This window comes from Oncorhynchus kisutch, linkage group LG13, assembly GCF_002021735.2.
Source record: "Oncorhynchus kisutch isolate 150728-3 linkage group LG13, Okis_V2, whole genome shotgun sequence".
NCBI classification, from domain to species: Eukaryota; Metazoa; Chordata; class Actinopteri; order Salmoniformes; family Salmonidae; genus Oncorhynchus; species Oncorhynchus kisutch.
In genome coordinates this window covers 69,436,059-69,455,364 of record NC_034186.2, presented here as the reverse complement: position 1 = coordinate 69,455,364, position 19,306 = coordinate 69,436,059, and the positions used below count along the sequence as shown (strand labels likewise).

General features: G+C 44.5%; 1 protein-coding gene across 8 annotated transcripts in view; it reads right to left on the bottom strand.

Annotated features, from left to right (window-relative positions):
* LOC109901825 (kin of IRRE-like protein 3) overlaps window positions 1–7,218 on the bottom strand; it is a 50,616-nt gene extending 43,398 nt beyond the window's left edge. For 6 of the 8 annotated variants that reach the window (XM_031837976.1, XM_031837978.1, XM_031837980.1 and 3 more), the window contains exon 1: window positions 6,643–7,217. In XM_031837976.1, the coding sequence (XP_031693836.1) occupies window positions 6,643–6,682 (40 nt within the window). In that variant the 5' untranslated portion in view covers window positions 6,683–7,217. Of the gene's footprint in view, window positions 1–6,642 lie in introns of all 8 variants that reach the window. The other 2 variants (XM_031837975.1, XM_031837979.1) reach the window with 1 other exon arrangement.
* Window positions 7,219–19,306: the final 12,088 nt, after the last annotated feature.

Genomic DNA, 19,306 nt, shown 5'->3' with positions numbered 1-19,306 from the left:
ATATAGATAGACAAATAAATAGTTTCTCACGGGACTCATAACCGCATGGGTTTTTCCCCCTCAGTCCCTTCCCAGCTGCCAGAAACACCCCCCAACAGGGCAATCTTTAAAAGAAGGTTGAGGAACACGGCTAGTGAAGATAACAAAGGCCCAGATATTGCTGCAACACGGGAGATACATTTCAATTTGCTGTTGGTTTCTGTGTCTCGGCAGGAGATAGGAAATTCTTGTCTTGGAGGGCAGGAATTGATTGGAAAATAAAAACGAATGTTTGGTCTAGTATGTTGGAGCTCTCTCTATGCTCTCTGGGTTTCTTGGGTTGGAGGTCTTGCCAAATTGTGATACATCTCTCTAGAAAGATGTGTCACTTGTATCCCCCCCCCCCAAAATATAATAAAAATACAATTTGTTTCACTAAAATCGCTAGCTGGCTTGCTACTGTTTGAACACAGTGGCTGTGCTACTGCTCTACTCTCTCACTCTGAGCTCTGTTTTAATGATTTGTAAAGAATTAACCCAGGGTTCCCTCTCGCTGTACCACTGTTTGGAGGAGGAGAATGCAGAGAGTACACAGCCTCTGCTCTCTCCCTACTATATTCTAATCAGTGGGTGATAATAGAGCCCAGTAATCTGCTGGCAGTGGATGGAAGTGGGGCTGTTGTAGGACTGGTAGGGGCCCTGAGCTGAGAGGCTGAGGGGCCGGACGGCATGTGTGTGGACCAGTTATTTGGAAGAGGAAGCTGACACAGCCCCTCCATTGTCCCTGTCTTTGTGTGTCACTTCCTGCAAGGATCTTCCTCTGCCCCGTAGGGAAACAGAGGTGAGGACGTGCAAAGACAGAGACAAGGAGAGAAGGAAGGGAGGAAGAGAGCAGTGAGAGTTAGAGAAACAGAGAGTTAGCGTTAGAGAGAGAGAGAGAGCAGAGAGAGAGGGGGGAGAGAGAGAGAAGATGAAATGAGGGAGAGAAAATAGAGCGAAGAGAGAGAAAGCGAGAGAGAGACAAAGACAGGGATGGAAGTGGCCAAGTGCCCCAGCTGGTAGTACAGCTCCAGCATATCTTGCCTGGCTGCCCACACAACACAAGGCCTTCCCTGTTGTGTTGAGCCGTGCCATCAACCACATCCAGTGAAGTAGCTAACAGCTGATAACAAGGCCCCTGGACACAATGCCAAGTTCTTTATCTCTGTTTCCCCGCATGGCAAAGCTGATTAGTGAGACAGAGCTTGTTTTATGAAGCCCCATTGTTTATTTTCTCCCTCCAATTTCTGTCTCTGTACACAGCAAAGTTTTTGAGGGGATTGGGGTTGGGGGGATTGGGGGCCAAAGATGAGTGAGGAAGACCCCAGGGGTCATTGTGTTGTTAATCAAGGAGGCGAGGTCCGAGGAAGAAGACAATACCAGTGTGCATGAACATGTCTTATGGCTGGAAGACACAGTAACCCATTGTTATAGTTTCTACCCTCTGCACCCCTGCACCCGTCTGCCTGCCTGCCTGCCTGCCTGTCTGTCTGTCTGTATGAATGACTGTCTGTATGAATGACTGTCTGTCTGCATGGCTGTCTACCTGCCTGCCTGCCTGCCTGCCTGTCTGTCTGTCTGTCTGTATGGCTTTCTGTCTGTATGACTGTATGTCTGTTGGTTTGTCTGTTAGTACCTTTGGATGAGTCAGTTCGGAGTTACTGGGGGAAAGTGAAAGTGCAGATAAAGGAGGGCTCTCTACAAAAGGTTAAGATGTGGTTGGGAATGGATATGAATTGTTGGTTTTCTGAGTGTACTGGTCTGGGAAGAATAACTCTTTCAGAGTGACTCATGGGTAAGTGTCTAACATTTCACTCAAAACAAAACAAATCTTAAGAGCTCTCATGCCATAAACCAAAACGACCTTTAAAGTTTGATTTGTGCCCCCTCCCCTGAATCCTATTCCTTTCCATAGTCTATGAGGTCTGTCTGGAAATCAAATCTCCACCAGTTTGAGCCATGGGTCCATTGCAGAGAGCATTCCTAGTGTGGGAATGAAAGTAGGCCAAACTCATCCATATCTTTGCCATGGGTGTGTCTCCTAAATAATGCAACAGACTTCTACACCAGACGGATTCTGCTGTGTCAGCACTATTGTGACCCCTGGTCTGACACTCATCCTCAACTTGGCTTCTCTTCTCCCTCTCTGCCTTCCAACTTATTCTCTCTCATTTTACTTTCTCCTCAATCCCTTTCCCCCCCTCAGCAACAGATAGAAAATGAGGGAGAGAGATAGGCGGGAAAGGAGAGAAAAGATGGAGAGAAGTTAATGATGCTCAATGGTATTCCCTAATGTTTTCCCGCCTCGCGTCAACTTGATCATCACACTGGTAGTTACACTTCTGAGTCCTGTCTCTCTCCTCCTCCCTCGCCCTACAACCCCTTACACTCCTCTGTCCCCCGCTCACTTCGCCCAAGCCTGACTCCTCCACAAGAATTCAAAGCAGCGGAGGTTCATGAAATATGCACGGTCCCCTAAAACAAACCTCCCTAGCCACGCTGCCACCGAATCGCCCAGAAATATTTCTGCCACACAGCTCAGATCCAGGACAAATCCCTGCTAATGGGGAAGGGGGAAGAGGTGTGTGTGTGTGTGTGGGGGGGGGGGGGGTCAAGGCAAAGCTATATGTTCCTCTGATGGTGCCTGTCTAGGCCTCATTGTGTATTTACAGTATATCCATGGTGGAAGGCTGTGTTTGTTTGTGTGTAGATGAGTTCTACTAGACTTACTAATGCCCCACAACACATTACCCTCACTGGGCAAGTTCAGAGGAGGATGGTGATGGTAATGCATTTTCAGGGTGCTTCACTGGGTTTAGACACGAGTGGCGACAGCCAGGACTTGAGGAAAAAGCAGCAGGGAAACGTGTGATCTCAGCTCCCAGCCTTTGAACTTGGCCCTATGAGACCACAAACCAAAGCTAAAGGTTCCAAAAAAGAGCTCATTGAAGATTACTCAGAATACTGATGCAGGGTGGAATCCAATTCCAGTGGGAAGCCAGGGGACATTCTGAGAAAGCAAATGATGGATAGATGCTGCTGTTGCTCCTGCTGCAGAGGAGGGCCACTGAGAGGACATGCATATGGATGGGTGAACAAGCATTGAACAACCAAGTTTTCTGGGACTGTGTGTGTGTGTGTGTGTTTGTGTTGCAGCCTGTGAACCATGATGGCTGCTGCCCCTCACCATCCAGCTACTGTCTGTCTGTCAAGGAATTGTTCTGCTGCTGGTGTCATCTTACACCCGGTCACCCCCCCCCCCCCCCCGTTCTATAGAATGTGTTCTATAGAAAATAATGAAAGACGTGGAAGGTGTGTGTGTCCCCCCCCCCTCCCCCTGATGATCTGAAGAGAAAAATCTATGACTACTCTACCTTGACAAATGGGACATTACAGTTTGTTTGCCATTTGTGGTGTTTGTTTGTCAGGAATGGATCCACGAGGACCCTGGAACTCTGCTGTTGTTTGTTTGTGCTCCTCACAGTCAATAGTTAGGGGAATACTGTATTTCCCGATACTCGATGACAATTCTTTAGGAGGGAAATGTCTGTTTGTGCTTGTGTTCCAGTTCCAGCAGGCGTTCCATCTCCATCTCCTCTCTCTTCTCCTCCCAGGGGAGAGTGGGTGTCAGTGTGACAACGTTGTGTATTCTGATTCAACATTTAAATTTAATTACTGCCTCCCCATGTGTCTGTACTCGGCTCTCCTTCATCAAAGACAGTGGGAAGAAAACACGGCTTAACTGCCAATAAACATTTTGTTTTTAATTCATTTACTGAAGCGTTGACCGAAAGCGCTTTACTTTACTCCTGGATGCTCAATGTTAATTGGAAGAAGTAAGATCCTCTGAATCCGAGGGGTCGGGGGATTTGAAGCCTTTATCTAGAGCCGAATCAAAGCCGGCGTTAATAATACACCAAAACGAAGGAAATGTTTGTTTAAAGGCGTGGATACTGGAAACAACAACACACATGCATAAAAATAGAGCAACGAGGGGTTGGGTATGAAAAGATACATTTTCTATGACTGTGGTCTCAATCAATCAAAGGGCCCTTAGACCTCAATAGGGGCCATTGTTGTTTACTTTCCAATAAAGAATGATGTATGTTTTGGCTGGTGCAATCACATTTCTTCTCTGGGGGATTAATAAAGGATTATGTTATTTTACAGAATAATGCAATAACCTATATTGCCTACTGTGCTGTAACTATGGAAAAAGTACCCTAAAGGTTTTATTTGCTCTAAATGGGGTTTACTTCTATTATATTCAGGCATGTTGATATTCCATAACCATTCAAAGGCCACATCAACTGATTTTCTAACACATAATAACACACACACACACATACACACACACACACACACACACACACACACACACACACACACACACACACACACACACACACACACACACACACACACACACACACACACACACACAGCCAAGATTAGTAGCCTATCAAAAGAAAGACCCACTGTTTGGAACAGTTGAATGTGAAACCTCCTTTCCTAAGAGGCACACTAATTGGACATTGCAGAGACTTGACAGTACAGCGACAGTTTATAGTAAACTATCATTGGCATAGGCCACTACACAAATGATTGACACGCTAATGTTGACTCCCATCAGACGATTGCCCCCAGTGGCTGAAGTCCTCACGATAAAATAACACAAACAGCAGTTGCACAGATGAAAGAAAAATCATTGCACCATGCCCGGGGTCTGTTGGCTGCCTTTAATAGACATTTACTTTATTTCTAGATCGTTTCATTATTGACCTTTTCCGTGTAGCCTAGTGGTGGTGCAGCCTTTTCCACCTGACTGCGTTTGGCTATGAAACTATTAATTGGAGACGTGTGTTTAAAAGCCGTCTCAAATCCAACCCCATGGCTGTTTATGCACTTACAACGAGAAATAGCCTAGATGTCCCCCCTCTTAAACCTATCGAACGCTATTTGGTCTGGACCTTCGGCTGATCGAGGTCCGTGATTCAACTTTATATTCTACTAGAGGTTAGGCTACATTGTTACTTTCCATATAGAATAATAACACAATAGTGTTGTCTGATACATTACAAATACAGGTTCCATAATAGGCTAGTATATATTTTAATATGAATGACACACGGTGGCATTTGATCAACTTCTGTAAAGGTCGGCTAAAAAAGAGATGGAGAGCTTGTTTCGGCGGTCTTACAACATAACGTGGTTTCCTCACACACTTCAATCCTCATGCAATTACACTCTGCATTTAAAATACAAAGCCCATTCAAAAATAAATGAAATACGGGTGAGAGAGGAGGTGTATGGGGCGAGAGAGGAGGTGTATGGGGCGAGAGAGGAGGTGTATGGGGCGAGAGAGGAGGTGTATGGGGTGAGAGAGGAGGTGTATGGGGCGAGAGAGGAGGCGTATGGGGCGAGAGAGGAGGTGTATGGGGTGAGAGAGGAGGTGTATGGGGTGAGAGAGGAGGTGTATGGGGCGAGAGAGGAGGTGTATGGAGCGAGAGAGGAGGTGTATGGGGTGAGAGAGGAGGTGTATGGGGCGAGAGAGGAGGTGTATGGGGCGAGAGAGGAGGTGTATGGGGTGAGAGAGGAGGTGTATGGGGCGAGAGAGGAGGTGTATGGGGCGAGAGAGGAGGTGTATGGGGCGAGAGAGGAGGTGTATGGGGCGAGAGAGGAGATGTATGGGGCGAGAGAGGAGGTGTATGGGGCGAGAGAGGAGGTGTATGGGGCGAGAGAGGGAGTGTGTTGGGGTGGAGAGGTCGATTCCTAGCTGGTGCATTTTAAGGTCTGCTTGGCTGCATTAGGGGGGTGTTCCCAGTTTATCTCTACTAGGCTATACATGTTGCTCGTTTCAGGAGAAACGTGTTTCCCCCCACATCTCATTAGAAATGATGATCGGTGATACCTGCGGCCAACCTCATAGGCTACAATCCTTCGCCTGGTAAACTAGTGTGAATATCTAGAGGCAGATATAAGCACTTTCTCTCCATCCTTCTCTCTGCTTTATCTCTTTCTTTCTCTTTTTCTTTCTCTTGCTATCTGCCTCTTGCTCTCTCTCTCTCTCTCTTTCACTCACACTCACACACACAAACCACTTGCTTCAACAGCGACTTTTGATGTCACCAAAGACCTCAGTGGCAACAAGCCCGGACTGCATGAGTTTTGGTCTGTCAGCATCGTTTCTAACCTTATGTCTGCCTATCAAATAAACCCGTGCACTAACATGATGGACTGTTTCCAAACGATCAGCAAAAAAAACCCACCCCGCATAGCCTACACCAGATGAATAACCGAATGCGTAAAACAACAAAAACCGCATCATCTCGCCACTGTGCGCGTTGGTAAGGATCGGCGTTAGTGCCATTGAACCGGTACCACCGGTCAGCTCTTTCAGTAGCGGAACTTTGTCTCAACATCCTTAGAAAAACTATAGTTCCTCGGAGCAAAAGCAGAGTCGCAACATTATCGTCTCTCTAATCCCCGTCAGCACAGCGCATCGACTAGGCTACAGTTTGACGCAGCGCGCCCTGAACGGAACGCGGAGCGAGCATCTCATGAGTTTCTAGCAATAGCGCAGAAAAACAACCAGAAAAAATGTGACAAGAACAGTTTTCTTACCTGTTCCCATAAGGCAAATGACGAGGTAAAACGGCAACATTTTATCTTGTCTTCTGTCACCGGTTTGGCTGTGTTGTCCCCGAAAGTGTAGGACCGGAATCTATTGTTCCGTCAATGCGACTGGGGTGAGGGCTGCCGCTTGCTGGTTATCGTGCTTGCCGTGCAAAACAATATCACTGCTTGGGTATATCAAACATACCGGTGATGTGCCTGTCTCTGGAATCGTATGCTTCTCAAAGCACTGGTATTGTCCGAACACGTTGCTTACAGTCATTTAGGAATTATTTTCCATAGTTAGGAACTTTTTCAGTATGACAGCGTATATGTATCCTCGGTTCGATCGATGTATTCCTCTTCCCTCTCAAGTTGTTGCAACTCACTGCTTTTGAATGAAGTACATATCACCGTCTGTTTGTCCACAGTAGTGTCCTGAAGGCTATTCTCTCTTTTTCCGGTCGGTACTGATGCTGAGTTGCGCTCCGTCCTGCTTCTCGCGCAGTTTTGCCTAAACTCAATGAAGTTGCTACTCTCTCAACCCTCCACTCGAGATTCACTCTCTCGCTCTTGCTCTGCTCTCTCTCTGTATCTTCAGCAGCGCATACATACTCTCTCTCTCTTCTCTCTCCCCCTCCCCCCTCTCTCTCTCTCTCGCTCTCTCCCTCTCTCTCTCTCTCTCTCTGCTCTCTCTCTCTCTCTCTCTCTCTCTCTCTCTCTCACACACACACACACACTCTATTTCGTCCTCCTCAATTTCTCGTAAATCTCCGAAGGGGGAGGGGGGGCTGCTACAACAGAGTTACACATGGAATAAACAAACATACAATCAATAATACAGTAGGAAAATCTATATACAGCATGCGCAAATGAGGTAGGATAAGAGAGGTAAGGCAATAAATAGGCCATGGTGGCAAAGTATGTATGATCTTAATTTGAGCCAGTTTCAAACAGCAGGAAAATAATCCTGCAGCAACAGGGAATGTGATTTATTACGTGGATTATAATTAATTTACATTTTTGTAGGGGTTTAAAGGGTAATATTGGGGTAAACACCCATTGTTTTGCATGACAGCAATAAAGTGTTCAAGATACAGTTGAAGTCGAAAGTATACATACACTTAGGTTGGTGTCATTAAAAGTCATTTTTCAACCACTCCACAAATTTCCTGTCAACAAACTATAGTTTTGGCAAGTCGGTTAGGACATCTACTTTGTGCATGACTCGATAATTTTTCCAACAATTCTTCACAGACAAGATTATTTCACTTATAACTCACTGTATCACAATTCTAGTGTGTCAGAAGTTTACATACACTAAATTGACTGTGCCTTTAAACAGCTTGGAACATTCCAGAAAATTATGTCATGGCTTTAGAAGCTCCTGATAGGCTAGTTAACATAATTTGAGTCAATTGGAGGTGCACCTGTGGATATATTTCAAAGCCTACCTTCAAACTCAGTGCCTCTTTGCTTGACATCATGGGAAAATCAACAGAAATCAGCCAAGACCTCAGAAAACAATTGTAGACCTCCACAAGTCTGGTTCATCCTTGGGAGCAATTTCCAAATGCCTGAAGGTACCACGTTAATTTGTACAAACAATAGTACGCAGGTAAAAACACCATGGGACCATACAGACATCATACCGCTCAGGAATGAGACGCGTTCTGTATCCTAGAGATGAACGTACTTTGGTGCGAAAAGTGAAAATGAATCCCAGAACAACAGCAAAGGACCTTGTGAAGATGCTGGAGACAACAGGTACAAAAGTATCGGCAAATCTGACCACGGTTCCATTTTGTTGCTCCCAGCCTATAGACAGAAACTAAAACAAGAAACGCCTGTACTCAGGTCTGTTCAATGCTGGTCCGACCAATCTGATTCCACGCTTCAAGATTGCTTCGATCACGTTGAACAACAACATTGATGTATACGCTGATTTGATGAGCGAGTTTATTAGCAAGTGCATCGGTGATGTTGTACCAACAACGACTATTAAAACCTTTCCCAACCAGAAATCGTGGATTGATGGCAGCATTCGTGCAAAACTGAAAGCGCAAACCATTGCTTTTAATCTGGGCAAGGCGGCCAGAAACATGACCGAATACAAACAGTGTAGCTTTTCCCTCTGCAAGACAATCAAACAAGCTACGAGTCAGTATAGAGACAAAGTAGAATCGCAATTCAAAGGCTCAGACACAAGAGGAATGTGGCAGGGTTTAATCACGGACTACAAAATGAAAACCAGCCCCGTCACAGACCCCGATGTCTTGCTCCCAGACAAACTAAACAACTTCTTCGCCCGCTTTGAGGACAATACAGTGCCACCCGACATGGCCCGCTACCAGCACAAGGGTGCGTTCTCAGCCATCTCCTGTACTCCCTGTTCACCCATGACTGCGTGGCCATGCACGCCTCCAACTCAATCATCAAGTTTGCAGACGACACTACAGTGGTAGGCTTGATTACCAACAACGACGAGACGGCATTCAGGGAGGAGGTAAGGATCCTCGGAGAGTGGTGTCAGGAAAACAACCTCACACTCAACAAAGCAAAGGAGATGATCGTGGACTTCAGGAAACAGCAGAGGGAGCAACCCCCATCCACATCGATGGTACAGTAGTGGAGAAGGTGGAAAGTTTTAAATTCCTCAACGTACACATCACAGACAAACTGAAATGGTCCACCCACACAGACAGCGTGGTGAAGAAGCCGCAACAGCACCTCTTCAACCTCAGGAGGCTGAAGAAATTTGTCTTCCCACCAAAAACATTCACAAACTTTTACAGATGCACAATCGAGAGCATCCTGTCGGGCTGTATCATCACCTGGTACGGCAACTGCTCCGTCCACAACCGTAAGGCTCTCCAGAGGGTAGTGAGGTCTGCACAACGCATCACCCAGGAAAAACTACCTTCCTTCCAAGACACGTACACCACCCAATCTCACAGGAAGGCCAAAAAGATAATCAAGGAAAACAACCACCCGAGCCACTGCCTGTTCACTCCGCTATCATCCAGAAGGCGAGGTCAGTACAGGTGCATCAAAGCTGGGACCGAGAGACTGAAAAACAGCTTCTATCTCAAGGCCATCAGACTGTTAAACAGCTTCTATCTCAAGGCCATCAGACTGTTAAACAGCCTCTATCTCAAGGCCATCAGACTGTTAAACAGCTTCTATCTCAAGGCCATCAGACTGTTAAACAGCCTCTATCTCAAGGCCATCAGACTGTTAAACAGCTTCTATCTCAAGGCCATCAGACTGTTAAACAGCCTCTATCTCAAGGCCATCAGACTGTTAAACAGCTTCTATCTCAAGGCCATCAGACTGTTAAACAGCCTCTATCTCAAGGCCATCAGACTGTTAAACAGCTTCTATCTCAAGGCCATCAGACTGTTAAACAGCCTCTATCTCAAGGCCATCAGACTGTTAAACAGCTTCTATCTCAAGGCCATCAGACTGTTAAACAGCCTCTATCTCAAGGCCATCAGACTGTTAAACAGCCTCTATCTCAAGGCCATCAGACTGTTAAACAGCTTCTATCTCAAGGCCATCAGACTGCTAAACAGCCATCACTAACATTGAGTGGCTGCTGCCAACATACTGACTCAAATCACTAGCCACTTTAATAATAAAAAATGTGATGTAATAAATGTATCACTGGTCACCTTAAACAATGCCACTTTATATAATGTTTACATACCCTATGCATATACTGTACTCTATACCACTCTATGCATCTTGCCTATGCCGTTAGGCCTTCGCTCATCCATATATGTATATGTACATATTCTTATTAATTCCTTACACGTGTGTATAAGGTAGTTGTTGTGAAATTATTTGATTACTTGTTAGATATTACTGCATGGTCGGAACTAGAAGCACAAGCATTTCGCTGCACTCGCTTTAACATCTGCTAACCATGTGTATGTGCCCCAAAAAATTTGATTTGATTTTGATTTGATTTATATCCACAGTTAAACAAGTCCTATATCGACATAACTTGAAAGGCCGCTCAGCAAGGAAGAAGCCACTGCTCCAAAACCGCCATAAAAAAGCCAGACTACAGTTTGCAACTGCACATGGGGACAACGATTGTACTTTTTGGAGAAATGTCCTCTGGTCTGATGAAACAAAAATAGAACTGATTGGCCATAATGACCATCGTTTGGAGGAACAAGGGGGAGGCTTGCAAGCCAAACTGTGAAGCATGGGGGTGGCATCATCATGTTGTTGCAGTGCTTTGCTGCAGGAGGGACTGGTGCCCTTCACAAAATAGATGGCATCATGAGGAAGGAACATTATGTGGATATATTGAAGCAACATCTCAAGACATCAGTCAGGAAGTTTAAGCTTGGTCGCAAATGGGTCTTCCAAATGGACAATGACTCCAAGCATATTTCCAAAGTTGTTGCAAAATGGCTTAAGGACAACAAAGTCAAGGTATTGGAGTGGCCATCACAAAGCCCTGACCTCAATCCTATAGAATATTTGTGGGCAGAACTGAAAATGTGTGTGCGAGCAAGGAGGCCTACAAACCTGACTCAGTTACACCAGCTCTGTCAGGAGGAATGGGCCAAAATTCACCCAACTTAATGTGGCAAGCTTGTGGAAGGCTACCCGAAATGTTTGACCCAAGTTCCACAATTTAAAGGCAATGCTACCAAATACTAATTGAGTGTATGTAAACTTCTGACCCACTGGGAATGTGATGAAAGAAATAAAACCTGAAATAAATCATTCTCTCTACTATTATTCTGACATTTCACATTCTTAAAATAAAGTGGTGATACTAACTGACCTAGGACAGGGAAAACCTGAGTTTAAATGTATTTGGCTAAGGTGTATGTAAACCTCCGACTTCAACAGTATATAACCTTCTCTCTGGTATGATGCGTTCTGCATCATTATACATCATACTAATACATCATCATATGTATTTTGAAAGTTATATATCTTGAAAACCTGATTGCTGACATGGAAAACATTTTGGGACTATTTAAAAAATGACTAATGAAATATATACTAAAATATAGTTTTCCTTTAAGGGAAATGCATATTTTCTGACTGAAAAAAAAGCTACGTTTGGTAAGATTTAGATATGTGCATACTGGGTGTCCTTCAGAAAACACATTTTGAAGGGAAATAAGCGGGCAGAATATTTTTGTTGTTATTTAAAAAAGCAGAACATTTAGAAAGACTATCAGGGGGAGACATCCATTTTATGTTTTATTTTGGATTTTTCTTTGTAATTGACTCTTAAAAGCAAGCCATCTTATTTTAATTAAATAGATCAAATATATTAACCAAATTACCTTACACATCTCACTATTATTATCCTCACTATGTATTAGGACTCAGGCTAAGACCCAGATGCAGATACAGGAGGCGGATAGTACGAGTCTCAGAGTTTATTAAAGATGAAGGTTCAGGCAATCAGTAGGTCAAGGCAGGCAAGGAGTCGTAATCCAAACCTGGAAACTGGAGACAAAGGGCTGTGAGAAAGGGGTTTAATTCTAGATACATGGAAAGTGGGATGTATATGGAGAGTGTTGGACAACAGAAGGCAAACAGCAGAGGGGCTAAGGACATTAGAGATGGAGAAATGGCCTTTAAAATGGGGGAAAAGTTTGTGGGACTCCACCTGGAGGGGCAGATCCCGAGTAGACAGCCATAACCTCTGCACAAGATGATACTGGGGAGCAGGAGTCCAGTGGCGGTCTGCCTTTCGACGATACCTGGAAGTGGTCTTGAGGAGGGCGGATCGGGCTCTCTTCCAGGTATGGCGACAGCGGCGGATGAACATCTGGGCCGAGGGTATGCTGACCTCTTCCTCCTACTCAGGGAAGAGCGGAGGCTGATAACCCATGGAACACTCAAACGGCGCGAGACCATTGGCCGTGCAGGGAAGGGTGTTGTGGGCGTATTCCACCCGCACGAGTAGCTGGCTCCAGGTGGTAGTGTTGGCGGAGACGAGGCAATGAAGAGAGGTTTCCAGGTCCTGATTCGCTCGCTCCGACTGTCCGTTAGATTGGGCCTGAAAACCGGAGGAAAGGATGGCCGATGCCCCAATGAGGGTGCAAAAGGCCTTCCAGAACTGGGATGAGAACTGAGGACCGCGGTCGGAGACCATGTCCACCGGAAGTCCATGGATCTGGAAGACGTGCTGCACCATGATGTGGGCCGTTTCCTTGGCTGAGGGTAACTTGGGAAGGGGAATGAAATGGCTTGTTTTGGAAAACCTATCCACCACCATGATGATGCAGGGTGCAGGTTTTGATGAATGCAGAGATGTCAGGAACAAAGGTGGGCCACCAAAAACATAATCCTACAAAGGCCACGGTCTGACGGGAGCCAGGGTGGCAGGCCAGTCGAGAGGAATGAGCCCATTCCAGAACCGAGGAACGGGCAGAGTCCGGGGCAAACATCCGGTTAGTCGGCAAGGAATACCCAGGGTCCGGCAAGGAATACCGTGCCTCACGAACATGGTTCTCTGTACCTCAGATGAGTGCAGCCACGAGACAAGAGGTAGGGAGGATAATCTTGGGGTACGATGGTGTATCAGTGTGGCTATAGAGGCGTGAAAGCACATCCGGCTTCACATTCTTGGACCCCTGGTGGTAGGAGTTGGTGAAGTTGAATTGAGTGAATGGCAGGGCCCATCCAACTTGCCTGGAGTTGAGGCGCTTGGCAGTGCAGAGATATTCCAGGTTATTATGATCTGTCCATACAATGAATGGGTGTTCCGCCCCCTCTAAACAGTGCTTCCACTCCTCCAATGCCACCTTCACCGCGAGTAGTTCTCAGTTACCCACGTCATAATTCCTTTCCGTCATGTTGAGACGATGGGAGAGGAAAGCGCAGGGTGCAGTTTTGGTCTTGGGCCGAACGTTGGGACAGGACAGACCCCACTCCGAATTCTGAGGCGTCGAACTCCACCACGAACTGCTGGAATCGTTCCATAAGGTTATGAAGTAACTCCTCGTGTCTTCCAATGGTGGCTCCGTGGGAGGAGACGGCATCGCGGAGCTGGTCCAAATCTGCTGGGTCAGTCAAGGCCAGTTCGTACTATCAGGACTCAGGCTAAGACTCAGATGCAGACACAGGAGGCGGATAGTACGAGACTCAGAGTTTATTAAAGTACAAGGGGCAGGAAAAATGTAAGTCAAGGCAGGCAAAGAGTCACAATCCAAATCAGAGTCAGGCAGGTACAGGACGGAAGGCAGGATCAGGGTCAGGACAGGCAGAAAGGTCAAAACTGGGAAGACTAAGAAAAACAAAAACTAGAGCACAGGAAACACTGGAACACACTGTTAGGACTTGACGGGACAAGACAAACTGGCAACAGACAAACAGAAAATGCAAGTATAAATTCACAGGAGATAATGGGGACAAATGAGAGATACCTGGTGGGGGGTGGAGACAAGCACAAGACAGGTGAAACAGATCAGGGTGTCACACTATGATGAGGTTTTGATGTATGGCCATCTTTTTATTTTCACCCTTCCTGTCCAAATCATCCTAAAGTATCTCAAAATTGATTGTGGAACTCAAATAAGTTATTTATAGATGATTTGGACATGATTTGGAAAATGCTAATATTGGTACCATTGAGTTGCATTGATTGCCCTGGGGGCATTTAGCATTTTGCCCCAAACATACTCACTTAAATGTTACTTAAAATTCTACTTTATTTAAAATTAATGACATTTTTACTCTCTTTCAAGTGGCTTATTTATGTTTAGGTTCCCCTACTGTTATATATTTTGAACAAGTTTAGAGATCTAACTTCACTAGATTATAAATGACAAAATATTAGTATTATACCCAACACATCCAGTTGTAGTCTAAATATTAATTTGAAACATAAGGATGAAAGAGACTAATCCCATCATAGTTGGAATTGGAGAAGAAACTGTTAATGGTATTGGTTATGTCTGTCAGACCCCAGAAAGGAAGAGTTATACTTTCTCTACATAGCCTATGTGGAACTCTGCCATTCTACCAATAATGCTTTAACCTCAAATTCAATGCCTGGGCACCGCACAAAAACTGGGCAGCATGCTTCCCCAAAGACTACCAAACATAGTCCTAATGGTTGATTTGTATCCAAAAATCCATCGATTTTTTAAAACATTTAGCAGATGCTCTTATCTGAGTGACTTACAGGTCCTCTGTGAGAATCAAACACACAACCATGGCTTTGCATGTGCCATGCTCTACCAGCTGAGCCACACAGGACCACAGTCTGTTCTCTTTTATTGACTAGCCTACTACTTTGGTGTTATTCATTAATTATTCCTTAACCATTGATTAATCTAATAAAGGGGCAATCAATTAATGTATTGATCCCCCATGCCCAGGCATTGGCTCAAACAACCCCTGTTGACTTTCCCACACAACTCTGATCTAGCCTATCACATTCTCACTTTTCAGGTTACTGATAATTACTGTGTGAAAAGATCACTAGAAAAGGTGAGATTTAGGGTCTGACACTAAACAATGTGAGAGATTGATGAATACATGAGTCAAAATAGAGGGAGGTAATTTGCAGATGTGTCCTTTCCTGCTAATTTAAAATCATTTCCGTAAACATACTGTATGTCAAGAGTTGGACGGTAATGTTGTTCTACTACTCAATAATTACACTCAAAGCTTTAAGGGTTTTCCCCAAACAATAGTTTTAACAAACCCTGGGGCCTCAGTCACTGTTTATTGCCATGCTGTAATGCAAATGTCAGGGTCCCCTGCCAGCAAACACATGTTGATGTAAGAAACAGCTTGCCTTGAGGCCGCAGCAGCTGTGTTGAGCAAACCTATGTAGTGTGGGTGTATTAAATGTGTGTGTGTGTGTGTGTGTGTGTGTGTGTGTGTGTGTGTGTGTGTGTGTGTGTGTGTGTGTGTGTGTGTGTGTGTGTGTGTGTGTGTGTGAGAGAGTTTGTGTGTGTGTGTAAAAAGGGGGGTATGGGGGAATTAAATGGGAGCCCTAAAACCGAGGGGGGTTCACACAAGCTGTAGTAAACATCAACATCCAATGTGTAAAGTCTGTCACCTGGTGACAAGTTGCGACTGAGACTTGTGGATCAACAACAACTCTTCTCTCCAGCAGAAGACAGTTCTGATGCAGTCAGCATATGTTAGTGTCACTCATAGCAATGCTCTTAATTAAGCTGGTCTCTGTAGTATCAAATGGAGGGCACCCATACTCCCCGAGCTTTTCAGCATGCAAATTATTTATATATATAGAAAAATAGGGTTTTTACGGCTGTGGGTTTATTAATAATGAATATGGTTTGATATTTACTAAACTGTTCAGTGAGAGAAAGGGTGGCAGTTAAGATGTCGTTTCCATGGTAATTGCAAGAAGGATTATAAATAAAGCATGAAGTGAAGTTATATGGAAATGCGATTCCCCGGGAAATAAGAATAATTTAACAAAATATTATCTCAGTCCCTATTTGACCTGGGGTCAATTAAAAAAGAAACGTCAACGTCGGCGAAAGCCGAAGCGGAGCCTTGCAATTACAATTGGTGCTTTCGCTTCTGTCTGGTTGGAAAGCTGATCCAACGTTCAAGTGGAATAAAAACGTGTTCTTACCAACGACACACACTGTGTGTTTAGTTTGAATGAATATTAAACAGTGTGAAATAGACTTCATTATCAACAAGAGGAAGAAAAGCACAACTTCTATAATAATATAAAGAAATCTCTAACTAAGAGAACACTTAAAGAATGTAACTCATTGAGTTTTTCTCAAAATATTAAAATCTGATTGAAATCCAATCTAATTGTATTTGTCACATACACAGTTTATAGCAGGTATGAAAGAGACAGTGAAATGCTTGTGTGCTAGTTCCCTCAACAGTGCAGTACATCAGTCAATAACAACATAAACAATAATAAGAGTCAAGTCAATAATAACAAGTAATAGAAGAGGTTGTATGCATAGTAATAATAGACTGTATTTACAGGTGTGTGTGAGTGTGTGTGTGTGTGTGTGTGAGTGTGTATGTGTGAGTGTTTATGAGTGTTTGTGTGTAAGGGTTGAATGTGTGGAGAGTCAGAGAAAATAATCTTCAAGGAGCAGTCTGAGGTGCATATAGTCTCTAAAGTGCAGGTCTGTGTAGGGATATACACGTAGGGTTTGCTGTTTAGCAGTCGGGTGGGCTGGTGGTAGAAGCTGTTTCGGCGCATGTTGGTCTGAGACCTGATGCTCCGATACCGCTTACCAGATGGTAACAAAGTGAACAGTCCGTAGCCCGGATGACTGCAGTCCTTGACGATCTTCCTGGCCTTTCTCAAATACTGCCTGGTATAGATGTCCTGGATGGCAGGGAGCTCGGCCCCGGTGATGCATTGGGCCATCAGCGCCACCCTCGGTAGAGGCTTGTGGTTGAGGGCGGTGCAGTTGCCATACCAGGGGGTGATGCAGCCGGTCAAGATGCTCTCAATTGTGCAGCTGTAGCACTTATTGAGGTTCTGAGGGCCCATGCCAAATGTCTTCAGTCGCCTGAGGTTGATCAGACAAACATTACAGGTCCTCTGGGACACCCTGAAGCTTTTGACCCTCTCAATGGCAGCCACACCGATGTCAGTAGGGGCGTTCACACTGCCCTCTGTTTCCTGTAGTCCACGATCAGCTCCTTGGTTTTGCTAACGTTGCGGGAGAGGATGTTTTCCTGGCACTGCTCTGCCAGGGCTCTAACCTCCTGTAGGCTGTCTCGTCGCCATCGGCGATCAGGCCCACCACCTTCATGCCATCGACAAACTTAATGATGATGTTGGAGTTGTGCGTGGCCACACACTTGTGGGTGGGGTCTGCCTATCTGTTAGTCAAGGATCCAGTTGCAGAGGGAGGTGCCTTGAGCTTAGTGACAAGCTTGGAGGGGACTATGATGTTGAAGGCTGAGCTGTAGCTGAGGAACATCATTCTCACATAGGCATTCCTCTTCTCCAGGTGGGATAGGGCAGTGTGTAAAGCAATGGTGATTGCATGATTCGTGGATCTGTTGGGTCGGTATGCAAATTGTAGTAGGTCCAGGGTGTCAGGTAAGGTGGACCTGATGTGGTCCTTGACCACAGCCTCTCAAAGCACTTCATGATGACAAAAGTGAGTGCTACAGGGCGATAGTCATAGTAGTTTACCTTTGCTTGCTTAGGTACAGGGACATTGTTGGACATCTTAAAGCATTGAAAGCTGTCAGGTCAAAGTTTAAATATTTTCAGACAAAAAGTCACACATTTTCAGACAAAACCACCTACATACGTTTTGTAATGTCAAGATCACATTCGTTTTCCTGAATACTCAAATGAGTCCAAGAGGAATCCATGTAAATAACAAGGAAGTAAGAATAGGACAGTTGTTATTCCTTAGATCCAATGATAACTGATCTCTCAGGGAGTAGCAGTGTCTGGGAGTAGCTGTATTTGAGTTTGCAGGGGTCCAGCAGCAGGTGTCCCTATCCTAACCATATGAGCAACATTACAACAGCTCTTACTGTAATTGTGATATTGAGCGCAGTGCTGATCTGTGTCAACCATAACTCTGAATACAGCTACACGCTCATAACTCATTAGTACTTATTCCTTTGCCAGACAGCGCAGCATAGCTAATGCCACGGTATTCATCCACCAGGCATGCATGCAATTCAAAACCTGCCTCCACACTCAAATTCGAAGGACAGACGAAGAGGAGGAAATCTGCCGTTACATTCAGACTTTGATTCCATGTATTCTTAGATCCGGTCATCCTGATTGGCTTATACCAGGTTTGGGTGGGCTACTTTCTAAATGTTATCCGTTCCAGTTACGTAACGTAACTTTTGGATTACCCAAACTCAGTAACGTAATCTGATTACATTCCGTTACTTTTAGATGACTTTCCCCTTAAGTGGCATTAGAAGAAGACAAAAATGTATGTTACCAATTGAACGACATCTATTGCAGGATAAATCAATGTTAAAGTTTACATAGCTGGCCATGTATGGATGTTACATTTTGCTTTATGGGTTGGTTATGTAGGCTTCTTCTAACCCATCACTTTCTACTACATATAATAATACGATTCAATTCTACATTTACATTAAAAACCAAAGTCTTTCAGAATTCCAGTCATTACAGTAAATGTTATACCCCTTAATTCTCAAAAATAGGACCTGTAAATATGGAAGTATAGATTAACCAAATGGTTTTACCTGAGCATAACCTCAAAACTAAGGACTTATTAGCCAGCCCTACTCTGTTGTTTATGATTTTGTTGTCATGGAGGACTGATTGGACTCATTGATTGGAGTGGAAAAATAAATGTTGCGCTCATGAAATGGCAGAAATGTAACCACTCTCAGATGAATAGACAGAGCTGTGGATGCAAGGACTGACCATCCATCATATCAAAATGATTGTTTTAACCATGTTATGAGGCCATACAGTGTTTCTTTACATTTACAATGTTTACAAACATTGGAGTAAAACAAGCTTATATTTTGGGTTTTCATGGAGTGTGACAGTTGAACTAAGCTCATTAGGCATTTCTAAGTGTCAATGGATATATATATATATAGAGATATTTATATGGATATATATATTTAAGTCCACAAATGGATGTAGCAACTAAAGATTGTCCCTTTAAGTCTATCCAAAGTGTGAGAGTTGAGCATGTGTCCATTA